The sequence below is a fragment of the Bombus terrestris genome, chromosome 5 (genome assembly GCF_910591885.1).
Source record: "Bombus terrestris chromosome 5, iyBomTerr1.2, whole genome shotgun sequence".
Classification (NCBI taxonomy): Eukaryota; Metazoa; Arthropoda; class Insecta; order Hymenoptera; family Apidae; genus Bombus; species Bombus terrestris.
The window spans coordinates 12,219,643-12,234,009 of NC_063273.1; the positions used below are offsets into that span (position 1 = coordinate 12,219,643).

The 14,367-nt window shown below is 35.4% G+C and overlaps 1 protein-coding gene across 5 annotated transcripts in view; it reads left to right on the top strand.

Annotated features, from left to right (window-relative positions):
- The window catches only part of LOC100649768 (hemicentin-2), a 571,775-nt gene that overhangs the window by 538,259 nt on the left and 19,149 nt on the right, over nt 1-14,367 (top strand). For all 5 annotated transcript variants that reach the window (XM_048405933.1, XM_048405932.1, XM_048405935.1 and 2 more), the window contains 2 exons: nt 4,396-4,689; nt 8,668-8,988. In XM_048405933.1, coding sequence (XP_048261890.1) covers nt 4,396-4,689; nt 8,668-8,988 — 615 coding nt within the window. The remainder of the gene's footprint in view (nt 1-4,395; nt 4,690-8,667; nt 8,989-14,367) is intronic.

Consider the following 14,367-nt stretch of genomic DNA (forward strand, 5'->3'; position numbering starts at 1 on the left):
AAATACTAAACACAATAGTAACAGTAGAACCACCACGACACAAAAAAGATATACCTCAATGCATGCGGTGTCAACAATACGGACACACTAAAAACTACTGCAACAGAAGCCCAGCCTGCGTCAAGTGCGCAAAAAATCACTTAACTGCACACTGCCCATATTCAGGAAAAATAGAAAAAGTTAAATGCTTCAACTGTAACGGAAACCACCCAGCCAGCTATAAAGGCTGTGAAGTAAGAAAACAACTACAACGAAAACTGTTCCCGCCCCTACGAAGCAGGACAAGCACTAACACACAAGCCCATCATGACAGCACAAAACCTGAAATATTACCAAATACAGAGTAAGCAATAAACACCAAACCTATCAGCACCAACACCATTGGTGGTCTAAGCTATGCTCAAGTAACCAGCCAACCAAATTTGAAAATTTGAATTTTTGAAAATTTGAAAATTTGAAAATTCAAATTTAAAAATTCAAATTTGAAAATTCAAATTTAAAAATTCAAATTTGAAAATTCAAATTTGAAAATTCAAATTTAAAAATTCAAATTTAAAAATTCAAATTTGAAAATTCAAATTTAAAAATTCAAATTTGAAAATTCAATTTTGAAAATTCAAATTTAAAAATTTGAAGATTTGAAAATTCAAATTTGAAAATTTGAAAATTTGAAAATTCAAATTTGAAAATTCAAATTTGAAAACTCGACACTGCAGAAATCAAAGAACTGCTCAAACAATCCATAAAGAACACCGAAATGCTAACCAGAATGATAAGCGAACAAAGCGCAGTACTCAAACAGCAAACCCAACAAATCACAGTCATGCTACAACTAATTACAAACGTGCTAAGCAAAAAATAAAAACGGACACTCTAAAAATAGCAGCCTGAAACTCAAACGGCCTACAACAACGGGCCCTCGAAATTAAAACATTCATATACAATAATAATATAGACATACTACTTGTCTCAGAAACACACTTCACTACAAAAAGCTATTTGAAAATACCATACTACACCATATATGATACCAAACACCCCTCAGGAAAAGCTCACGGAGGGACAGCAGTGATAGTCAGAAACGATATCAAACATTATCTACACAGCCAAGTTAACAAAGAATATTTACAAGCAACCACTGTTACAGTTCAAACTAGCAGCAACTACTTCCAGTTGTCAGCAGTATACGTGCCTCCGCGACACAAAATAACAACACAAATGTGGGAAGAATACTTCCAGGACCTAGGGGACAAGTACATCGCAGCGGGAGACTACAACTCAAAGCACACGCTTTGGGGGTCAAGAAACATTACACCTCGAGGTAGAACACTGGAAAAATACATTAGAAATAATAACCTCAATATATTATCCACTGGAACACCGACACATTGGCCGACTGACCTGAACAAAAAACCAGATCTTCTGGACTTTGCAGTTACAAGGGGACTAAACACAAATAAACTAAAAATAACACCCAACCTCGAGCTCAGCTCCGATCATACACCCATAATAATTGAATACAGAAACAAACCAATTTACTATAGTAAACCAGAAACAATATGCAATAAAACCACCAAATGGCAAACTTTCAAAGAAATAATAGAAAGCAAAATAAACTGCAACATCCCGTTAAAAACTCCTGAACACATAGAACAGGCAGTAGCAACATTGACAGCAACTATTCAGGAAGCAGCAAGGACAACCACTACTCCCAAACCAACCAGCAGACAAACAATAACAATCCCGCAAGAAATACTCGACAAAATCAAAGAAAAAAGAAAAGCAAAAGCAAAATGGCAAAAATACAGAACCCGAGAAAACAAAAAACACTTAAACAAACTTGCAAAGGAAATAAAAAACAAAATAAAGGAGCACAACGATAACGAATTCGCAAAGTTCATAGGGACACTCTCCACACACGAGAACACCAACTATTCACTATGGAAAGCCACGAAAAAAATAAGGAAGCCAATAATACCCGTCCCGGCAATCAGAAAAGCAGATAACACATGGGCAAGAAGCAACGAAGAACAAGCTGAAGAATTCTCCAACCACCTCTACAACACATTCACACCACACATTATCAACAACAGCAACCTCAAAAGTCATACGGAGGAGGATCCACAAACCACTGCTACCACAGCCGACAAGGAATACACCATACCTAAAACATCAGCACAAGAAATTAGAAACATAATTGATAAAACAAAAAACAACAAAGCGCCAGGAATCGACCTAATTAATGGTAAAATCTTAAAAAACCTTCCGCCAAAAGCAATAAGACTAATAACAGTAATATTCAACGCAATTCTAAGAATTCAATACTTCCCCAAACCATGGAAATTAGCACAGATCAAAATGTTACATAAACCAGGCAAAGACCCGCACCAAACTGCATCTTACAGACCAATATCACTGCTTCCAGTATTTCCCAAAATACTGGAAAAGATAATATACGACCGCATAAAACCAATAATAGAGACAAAAAAACTAATACCGGATCACCAATTTGGTTTCAGAAACAAACACTCCACGATAGAGCAAATGCACAGGCTTATAAACGAAATAATAGTAGCGCTAGAAAACAAGGAATACTGCACAGCCCTCTTTATAGACATAGAGAAAGCATTCGATAAAATTAACCATGAAAGTCTACTACAAACAATTAGGAAACAATTCTCGGAGCAAATACACCACTTAATAAAATCCTACCTAAGCTGCAGAACCTTCGTAATAAAAATCAAGGACACACATTCTCAAGTTAAAGACATCAAGGCCGGGGTACCACAAGGAAGCGTCCTAGGCCCAATACTATACACATTATACACGGCGAACATACCAACAACTACCAACAGCACAGTATTGACATTCGCGGACGACACAGCTATACTAGTCAGGCATACTAACCCAGAAACGGCAGTCAAAATACTACAAGAACATATCGTAAAAATAGAAAATTGGCTACAAGAAAAACAAATAAAAGCAAACCCCAATAAATGCAACCATATTACATTCACGCTACGGAAAAAGATACCACCAAACATCCTATTGAACGGCACGCATATAACGCAAACAAAGCATGTCAAATACCTAGGACTCCACTTAGATCAAAAACTCACCTGGAAACTACACATCAAATCAATAGTAGAAAAAATACAAAAAACAAGAAGACAAATGCATTGGCTAACAAGCCGAAAATCCAAACTAAGCACAGAAAACAAGTTAAAAATATATAAAACGATCATAAAACCAATCTGGACGTACGGAATACCACTATGGGGGACGGCAGCAATGAGCCATATAAACAAAATAGAGGTAATACAGGCTAAAATCCTCAGGACAATAGTAAACGGACCTTGGTACGTCAGAAACGAAGATATACGAAGGGACCTGGGAATGCCAACGGTCAAGGAAGAAATCAACAGATACTCCGAGAAATACAAATTAAGAATAGCAACACACATAAACCGGCTAGCTGCGGAAACATACAAAATCATAAATATGGACAGAAGACTAAAAAGGAAGCACCCAGCAGACCTTATAAAGGACATAACCTAAGAAACACGAGGATGGTACCTCGCTGGGGGTAGCCACCAACATGCTAATTTAACCGTTAAAAAATTCCACCAAATGTCCAAATTGGACAAATTGTGAATTTTAATAAATAAATAAAAAAAAAAAAAAAAGATTTTTCGTTAGGTATATCTCCGCTTTCTTCGTAATTCTTAAGAGCACATAATAAACCCAAGGACCCTTCTAAAAAACCAGCTGAAAACACTTCTGGAATTAGAAAGTCCTTTCTGGCAAACAGATTGACTTAAACCATGTGTGCGAACAATGCAGTTAGAATTTCGACTTTATGGTGGGTCCTTAGGCCTGTGGAGGGTTCGAAGGACGGCACGTAGACCGTTGGCTGTCACGCCGTGCGGGATGGAATGCAGATGTGTTGCGCGGCGTAACAAACGTAAATAAAAATCGTAATTAAGAGCTATCGCAAATTTGGTATAGTGTATTTATCTTTTAATAATGATTCTAATAAGAATGAAGAAATAGAATGTTTAGAAAAAGTAACCATAGATACTAATTGATTTTCAAAGATAAAAGAATATTTAAATATAATTTGTGTATATTAGAATATAAAAAACGTAATAATAGATAATGAAATTTCCTATTCCTAGATATATATATCTTCCATATCAATTAAAATTAAGACATATTTTTCTGTATCAATAAAATTTCACGTCATAAACTATAAAATTTATAAGAAATAATAAAATATCAAGGGAAAGGGGCACCCTAATACTCAATGGATAGTGTGGATAACATAACTTTTTCAGGAACAGATTTCCGAGTCAATGAATCGGAACTGTATATGCATTTCTATTTCTCTTTCAGTCACTCCAGTCTGTCACCACGGTCAGGTAAAGGTGTTCGGAGTAGCACGACAGGAAACCACGAGGATACCGTGCGAGCTCGAGGCAAATCCACCGGAAGTAACGTTTACGTGGAAATTCAATAACACAATGGAGGCGATCGACATACCACAGGCACACGTCACCAGTGAACGAACACGTTCCACAGCCTCTTACACACCGATGACAGAGTTGGACTATGGTACTTTGCTTTGTTGGGGCACCAACGATCAGGGTACCCAGCTCGAACCCTGTGTCTACCATATTGTGCCAGCTGGTGAGGGTTCTTCACGTTATAAATAGAGACTTAATAGAATATTATCATATTAACAAATATAATTTTATCAGTTCGATATTTTAAATCCATTCCCTTTATACATTTTCAATTTCATTTCGTTTATGAAAAACGTTTGCTTTGCATTCTTATTTTCGCTATATTAATTTCTTCTACATTTTATTCTGAGACATTTTAAGATGGAGAAGCAAAACTCTCTTTTCCTAGATTATTTTCATAAAAAGAAGCATTTTTATAAACATACTGATATGTACCATACTACTTCAAACACTTTGTTGATGCTGATACTTCATATGAAGAAATAATCCGCGTTAAAAGCATTAAAGAGTTTTTCTGTCACAGAATATTATCAAATACGATAATTAATGAAAACTTCCAAACAGCAAACCATAAATTCCTTAACACTGAAACAAAAAGAACATACTTTACGTTCTTTCCTCTGCTCCCTTTCAAAGATGCTTTTACCTAGCTAACAATCAAAAAGAAAAAGTAAAGAAAATCAAATTCAAACATTTGGAAAAATATCCATGTTGAGAAATATCATGCTAAAAGTGAACAACACTAAGAACAGCGGACAGCTTTCGTTGAACATTAAAACATACATTCTTAACAAGCGGTCAGCGTTTCAAATGCGTCGAGATATTCATGGGAGTCTTTGGATAATTCTTTAATTACAAAGAGAATTCGCATTACCGCGAGTAGAAAACGCGAGAACGTTGACATAATACGCGTTGAAAATATACCTCCACGTAAAAATTCCATTCGGTTCTTGAAATCACGCAACGTGGCTACCTTCACAGGAAAGAAGCTTCGCTCTTGATTATGCAACAGTTTGTAGGACGAAATTGAAGATTTTTAGTAAATATAAATCGTGAGGATTTATTGGCGGCGGAGAGGAGAGTGGAAAACTGGCAAGTAAAGCATAGAACTGCAGAGTAATCCTGGGAAATGTGTCTCCCGTGGGATGGTTGATAGACGTAAATTAGATTTAAAAAGTTTCCTCATTATGCAGATTAGAAACAATGACAGCCGACTTCGTGGCCGGACATCCGTTTCTTTTCCGGTGTCTCGCTCCTTTCTGCATTTGACGACCTCTTAATGAAACGTTACGTGAAAGAACGACCACCCCTTCGTGTTCGATCGAAGAGGTTGCGAAGTAGAATTTTCTCAATGTAACATATTGCCAAGATTGTTACAGAGAAATCGTAGATTCCTCTGTGTTCGATCCAAGAAATAAGGAAGTGGGATTTTCTCGATGAAATGCGTTGCGTAAGACAAATTAAATCTTGAAGAATCCTACAGAAAAGCCGATCAGTTCATTATATTTGATCGGAAGAATGACAAAATGAAATTTGTCCAATGGGACATGTTACCTAACATAAATTAAATTGCAAGAATTGTTGCGAACATAATTTTGAAGTCTGTTAGTCAGGTGATCAATTCTTTATTATAATATGATGAAAGTAAATCATCTATAAGATTTATATGAATTGTTCATATTATTATGAACGTGCTTTCCTTTTTGACGAAAAACAAAATTTTTACAATACCTACTCCTAAGTATATTACCCACTCTTTTTTGCCAATTTCTTTAAGATTTTGATGTTGTATAGCACTTGCAGATTAAATTTCGTTCATATATATGTAGTATCGAAAAAAGAGGGAGGTGTACGCTTTGTTACGCTGCGAGGCTTTAGTATAGATCGCGTTTCTGGCCGTCGCTCGCGGTCCTACAATGTCGCAGGCGGATCGCCGGAGTTGCCCGGTGAAGGGTATACAATGTATCGACGAGCGCGTGGTTGTCGCCAAGCAGCGATTTCCAGAAACGTCGATTTCGGTCTGTTGTTTCAAAAGAATACGGCATATGTGATCATAGGCGCGAAGAAGACCAGAAGACTCCCTGAGAAGACCAAGAAATGATCTAAGGTCAGAGTAGTCCTTCTTGAAGATTCTAAGAGCACACGTCAAGAGGTCGGGTGTATAAAGCCGCTAAGCCGAACGAACACGTTGACATTGTTTATCATTGAATAATCTGTCACGCTTTATCATTATATTCATCGTTATTAAATACACAAACTATACCAACTTGTTAACAAATAAAGCATCCTTACTTGTCCTTACTCTAGACCCATTTTAGATACTACATACATTTAGCGCTGTAAGTTTGTACGTATAACATATAGTGGCACGTATTTGAATATATTCAATAATATAGAAATTCTTGCTCCTTTTATAATTACTTTCCAAATGTCCGAATATTTTCGTCTTCCACTGAAATTGTTTCCAAGAAAATGGATATATCTACTAAAAAATCTAAAACATCTATCTATACATCTATTAAAAATCTAAACGCCGGCTTAGCCAAACGTTTCCAAATTCCGTAAACTTTCACGGGTATAATGCTAACAGCGGATCTCTCGAACCACTTTCGCTAAGTCCTATGAAACATGTGAAAACGCGAATGGACTGTACCGTATCGAGGACGTGCGAGGATATGACATCGTAGATGGCCGCGTGACCACGTGGCAAACGCACTTTAGTACCGTGGGTGGACATTAAACCAGTGAAATGACGCAATAAAAAGCGCTATTAAAGAAGACGTTGCATAAAACGTAGTCAACCAACGAGAACTCAGCCCTATCTCGAAAGGAAAACCTAACTAAGCTCGTATCTGTTGATTAAAGACGACTGAGAAACGGCATCGTTTGATAGACACCAGTTTCACCGGTTCGTACGTGAACCGGGAGACACTCGAAGATGGTCTCTCTTGCCTTTCAGTATTCAGTTCTCGTCTAAAGGAGGCAGACGTTTGTCGTCGTAGTTTCATCAACTTCGGACCGCTTCATCTCTTACCTGCTCGACGCAATCACAGGTCAGCTATCCCAGAGAGCTCCCCTGCCAGGATACACCAAACGACGCTACAGCTACGTCGAACAGAGATAGCTTTACTACATCTTTAACAGACAGAGTTGTTACTTTTTAAACGATCGTTTTTCGCAAGCGAGAAAATGGAAGTTTCCGTAGGAAGGATCAGTAAAAGGAATGGAAAGTGTGTATACCAGATAAGACGTGATATGTTCGGACGTGATTTAAAAGTTCACATCGTATCATACTTGTGGAATGCTACATAGATCGTGTTGAATATTTTTAGGAGAGACATTTTAAGTAGATTCTTTCTAGAATGCGTAGCATTTTAAAGAAGCTTTCAAACATTTTATAAATTTCCAAAAATTTCAATTTATACTCGTAGTACTGTATAAGGATCGGTGGAATTATGCGATACATAAAATAGCACAAAACAATAAGAAAAAAGCAATATGATCTTTTTTATTGTGCCGCATCATAGCTACTTTGTTACATATGTAACGATTTGTGGGCGGATATGTAGTTACTAATAAAAATATCTCAATTAAAAAATTAACAATTTGGAAAAATATAACCGAAAAATATTAAATAATACTAAACTTCACCAGATAACAAAGTATACAAGTTTTTCGATAAAGATTCGAAATCTTGATTAGAAGTGCATCAAATATGCGATTGAAATGTTTCATTAATTTGACCGAACGTTTTCCTTCATAACTGCTTTACGCATGTTTATAACATATTATATCTTTTATTACAGTGGCTACAAAAATTGTTAGCACCTACCCTTATTTTCTAATGAAACATTTTTAACGGGGCTCTATATTTCACTTTCTAATACATCTTTACATTCCTACGAAAGTACCTTCGAATGTTACAAAATTTGGACCTCGTTAAATAGTATGTAAGTGCTATAGTAAATGCAATAATGTACCACTAAAAAGAAAAAAACTACTTTCTAAGCCATTATATACGTATATTCGTAACACAATCTCACAAAGGGTTACTGAAAATACACGCTACGTTGCCTAGACACTAGGAACCGTAGATACTTGTCATTCGAGTCGCGATCGTACTAATTATTCGGCTTTGCAGGTCACCCAGACACGCCACACAATTGCTCTCTTCTGAACCAGACAACGGACTCGCTATACGTGGAGTGCATAGAGGGGTTCGACGGCGGTCTGCCGCAAAAGTTCACGATACAGGTGGATCGTGAGGTGGGAACCAGCAGTACGTCGTCAAAGCCGAGCACGACGGTCTACAATCAAACGAGCAAAGTACCGTCTTTTTCGGTGAGCAATCTCGAGCCTGGCACCACCTACGACGTACACATATACGCGAGCAACAGCAAAGGCCGCAGCGAGACGGTTCACTTCCGTGCAACCACGCTGAATCTGCCCGAAAGGCGAACAGGTGAGTTTCAATCTCGAGTTACAATCCAACTCGGAATAATATTCAAAATTAATACACGAACAGCCTATCTCTCACGAATAAGGATCGATCGTATGAGATCGATTGTTGAAATTAACGTGCCACACTCTTGTGACCTCATTCGAGCACTGTCTGCTACGCTGCACGGCCTTGCATCGTAGAACTCACGTGATTATCTATATTTCTTCTTCTTTAATGCTCCCACCCCTGTTCGTCCTTTATTTTTCTGACTCTTTCTCTCTGTCACAAACATAGATATATACGCGTGGCCCGCCTCTTTCTTTCCATGGTTCCGTTCCAACCATTGATCTCTCTGCTGCTCCTCATCGATCCTCCCGTTCTACTGCCACCCCCTCCCCCCCATTAGAGAAATACTCTCTTCGGCCGGTTTATTTACGATCCACAAGAACGAGCAAACGCTGCAATACACGCGTCGATGAGTCTTCCGTGGACCAACTTTATATACCTGGAAATCCGAAATGGAACCTAACAGGGTTTTTCTCTAGAGAACCATCATGTTGCTGAAGGATTTTGACGGTTAAATGACGATTCAATGGTATTCTGTGATTTCCTACTTTCCCTTCTTCTTTCTCTTTCTTTGCTGTTAAGATTGTTCCATCCGTAGGCAGACAGAATGTCGTTTGCGTTAGAGATGAGAGCGAAGCAAAATGTAAAAATTTATTAGAATATATCATTTAATATTCTAATTTCTGTATATGTACACTTTTCAGATTGGTTTCAAATTTATAACTATCGTAACATTGTTACATGAGGTTTCAATTTTCAACGCTAATGTAATATCAAAATATATATAACACATACAACACATATGTATAACATTTTCATAGTTATCAGTGCAGTATTAGTTATCAGTACAGTTTATCATTAAGTGAAAAACAGATCTTGCATTGATTGTGTTGCAAAGCGTGCTTTTTTCAAAGATACATATTTCATATTTTCACATAGTTCCATTATCTTGATTAGACTGCAGTTTTACAAAGGAAAAAATGTCAGTTAGTGTCGACATTGTCACGTTGCAGTGTTTACTCGGTCTCTGGTATCGTAGACGCGTGATTAGGCGTTCGATATCGATCGTTTCGTCTCTCGATCACCACCAGTCAACCCAAATCGACGGTCTTCCGGTCCCTGTCGAACTCGATTATCGTCTCCTATGCTCTACACAGTTCAGATCTCGTCAGTCATAGTGACACAATGAACTGAAAAAATGAAAAATGTATCCAAACCACCATTCTAACGATTCTATGGATTTGGCAATGAGAAAAATGTATACATCTTTTTCTAAATTAATTCCTTCTCCATTAATACTTTTCGTTCTCTTTCTCTCTTCTTTCTTATTTGGTATTCTATTCACTAGTTAGTTTGTGGAATTAATAAGGATGAAATAGAAATTAATCACTATAATATGGCGTTGTGATTTATGGGGATAATTAATTGACGGCAGTGGATTTAATTAATGGCTCGATTATGGTAATAAACTTCATGACGTTCACCTACGAATTAAACGAGACTGGTTCGCTTTCGAATTTGACTCTATGGAAGCACAGTGATATTGTATGGAAATCAAGTTACCTATTGAAGATCAGTTACGACGCCTTTTGGGCTGATAAGAATGTCAATTGTTTCACTTGATATCTCTGGCAGGTCGAACGATATTCAATCGTTTAACATTTGATTGTTTGTAATTAATTAGCGACGAGAACTTCATCTAGTCAAAAAGTCTGATAATTAATCTGTTTATTTATCGAATGCTTCATAACAATCAAAATCAATTCATTAATTGCTTAACCCTTTCAGGACAAAGTTTTTTAAAGAACATTTTTTATTAGGCATCAATAAAACGAACAAACGCAATTCTAGAGTTTAATAAAATTTAATGAATACGTAGTGTATTAAATATAGGATTTAATAAATATGCATTGAGCAATTTATATGTACAAATTTTTATAAAAATATCGACGAATACAATAAAAATGTCCAAAAAATTCGCTTATTAAATTGCGTAATATATTTGTTGCGGTAGAAGTTCATATTTCATTACTTATGGATATATTTACTTATGAAATTACGATGTAATAGCATACATTAATTAGAAAGCTTACACTTTACTAAATTAGTATATTCGCTATAATATGTGTTATTTATATATCCTGCTCAATTATATAAAACGGTGGTATCTATTAAACAATTAGTTTATGGCAAAGTAACATACACTAAAATAGCAAGCATATTGCTCACTCTTTTTTGGCAGAGTATTATATTTTATTGCAATGATTGGAATACATAAAAAAACAAAGAAACTCGATTTGTCCCGTTTTTTAATTACTGGCTTTTTCTATTTTTCGTCAATATTGAAATGTACATCCTGAAGTCCTAATCAAAAAGGCTTGAAAAGTACTCACTCAAAAGTGTTAATCCATTATTCAATTATTCAACAAAATATCAAATACAATTGTCCGTCCTGAATCGGTTAATCAATCCCAATATCATAAATCTGAAGTCAGAATCATATCAAACCAAAGAGAAACAATATATAAAATTAAAAAGAATCTGGAAAACAAATTCTTTTCTACTATATCTGAAGAAAAGTAAATAAGAAAAATATTTACTGCATCTCGCACCTAATCAAACATAATTAAACATCATAAGCATAACTTAAGTTAACATTATGGCTGGTTAACATTAAGTTAACATTAGAGGACGAAGCAGATGAATTACCAAGAAAATTAATGATGTACGGGATAGAAGGGTTGAAAAAGGGGATATTCTGGGAAAATCTCTCTTCTTTACGGGAGCCAGGAGATGAGGAGGCAGGTTCTGGAAAAGGAATCTCCCCCGTAGGCCGGCAAAATAATTTTGTCCTGGATTCCGACTCTGCCAGATTGCGAGCACATTCTTCCTGCTAATTGCTAACAATTAACGGTGAAACCCGGGGCCAAGCTGGCCGTAAACGCGGCCTGTGTATAGTACGCGTTAATAATGCGTGGCTAATTGGGGTAGGGGACTTGGGGGTGGTCGGTAACCATTCTCCTCTCTTGTCGTTGACTCAAACTATTCTGTTCGTTGGCTAACTGGAAATCGGTGTACATCGTTTCTGGCCGTTGGCCCGCGTTCTAATTCTGGCTGTGCATTTTATTAACAACGAACAGAGTATCGATTACGATATACGGCTTTTATTTTTTTCTAATTCGATTAGATGTTTTTGTATATTCTTCGTAAATGCAGACTATAGGAGGAGAACATGATATGTCACATTTTTTATTTTTTTACAAAAGAACGATTTCTTAAGTCACCAAGTTAATATACATATTACCAAAATTGTCTTTTTATTCGGTTTTGGAACTGAACACGCATTATTCCAAAATAATGTGTATAATCTTAAAAACAGTGCTCGACATAATGTCAAAAAAATTAAATTAACATATTAGATATTAAAATATGAAATCGTTGTTTGTCTTAATACTTGTGTTAGGGTTTGGAATTTGTAACGAAATTTCGTCAACTTCAAAGCTACTTTTAATATGCTTATTTTTTAATTTAACAAGTTGTTTTCATTTCCAATTATATTGCATTAAAACACTATTTTCGTATATTTCGTTTCATCGTGCTATCTATTAAAATGGTTAAAATGATCAATTTCTAATCGTTCATAGAAATGTAGATCGATAGGTTAGTTTTAAGGTTTCAACGATCTATTTTATTTATCATATTGTATTAGACATACTATTAACTAAATCAATTAAAGGAACGTTTAGCGTTCCATTTTTTATTTCTACATTTACTTTTTCTGTCTGTACATTTTTTTAATTATTATTTTCAAGCAAATCATTATGACAATAGTGTATGAATAATATTTTAATCTATTAAGCCGATAGAATATCGATTTGTTTGAATTCTACATTAATATCGTTCATAAAAGCAATCCCCTAGTTATTTTTGGTTGTGTATATTTTCATATAAATTTCTTTGACACAAGTTTCACATTCATAATAGTTCATAATTGATCAAAAGGAACCTTCGATATTTGATTTTAATCAACGGTTACAGTCTTTACAAATAATTTTGCATTTTTATTGTGCCTGATTGCTGAATCGTTTGAGTTGGGTTTGATTTGGATTCGTAATTGATCAGAAGGCGTCTTTGACATTCATATATACTTTTAATCAATGAGAGCATTCTTCATAAATGGTGTTATGCTTGTTTGCAGAATCGATCGAGCTAGATTCGATTTAGTTGGTTCATAATTGATCAATAGAAACTTTCGATATTTGATTTTAGCTTAATTTCATTTTATTTGACTTCAGAGCCGACTAAATTAAGTTTGATTTAGGTTCTTCGTAATTGGTAATGCAAAATTCTTAATGTTTGATTTGATTCCTCATAGATGCTTTAACTTCAGTTTTCTCGGCCGATAGCGTTGGTTGAATTAACTAAGCTTAACTCGAATTTTTCGTATTTAAACAAAGCGAGCTTTTAATGTTCAATTTCATTTGTGTTCAAATATATTGTTCAACTTCGTTGAGCTTGATTATAGAATATCTTGAATTTATATATTTCTGATGATACCTATACTTTTGCATATAATTTTATTTGACAACTTGATTCGATTAATACATTGAAAATTCAAAAATTAAGTGAAATGTTACCGAAGATCATCGATTATGGTTTAATCTTTCGAATGTCATTTCTTTGAATTGTTATACAAATATCAAAGAAAATTAAATCTCCATCAACAATAATAATATACTCTATCCGAAATGCAATATAAAAGGTAGTACTCTAGTTGCATTTCATTTCTGATATAATTGATATCTCGAAAAAAGCAGAATACATCGTTTTTCTCTAACGGCAAAAAGCTGAAATAAAAATGCGAGAATTCCGCGAATTTTTTAAACGATTTTTTTCGAGGGTGTTTCAGAAAAAAAACGGGATTAAATAGCATTTAAACGTAGCACGACTATTCGATAAAAGTAACAAGAGATTGTGAACCAGATAATTTTGTTTGTTCTCGAATGTAGTTGGATCTCTTGCGCGCAGTGGTTTGTGTCAATAAATGAGCTGGCAAAGTGTCAAGTAGTACGTCAGTGATATTCGCTTCAACTGCTCTTTACAGCTCGATGAAACAGAAAAAAGTGATCCTTTTTTTTCTTCAGCACGTACGGTTACCTATTTTAAGCAATATATAAAATAATTGTAACATATTATTGACTTTCTCGCGTTTAAAATGCAAATCACATTTTTGTTGATCACATTTGTGTAAAACACTTCGATATAAAAATTTTAATTCATCTTCTTGACGTTGAATATTTCGTAATTTTACATTTAAAGCTTTTTTTTCGAAAT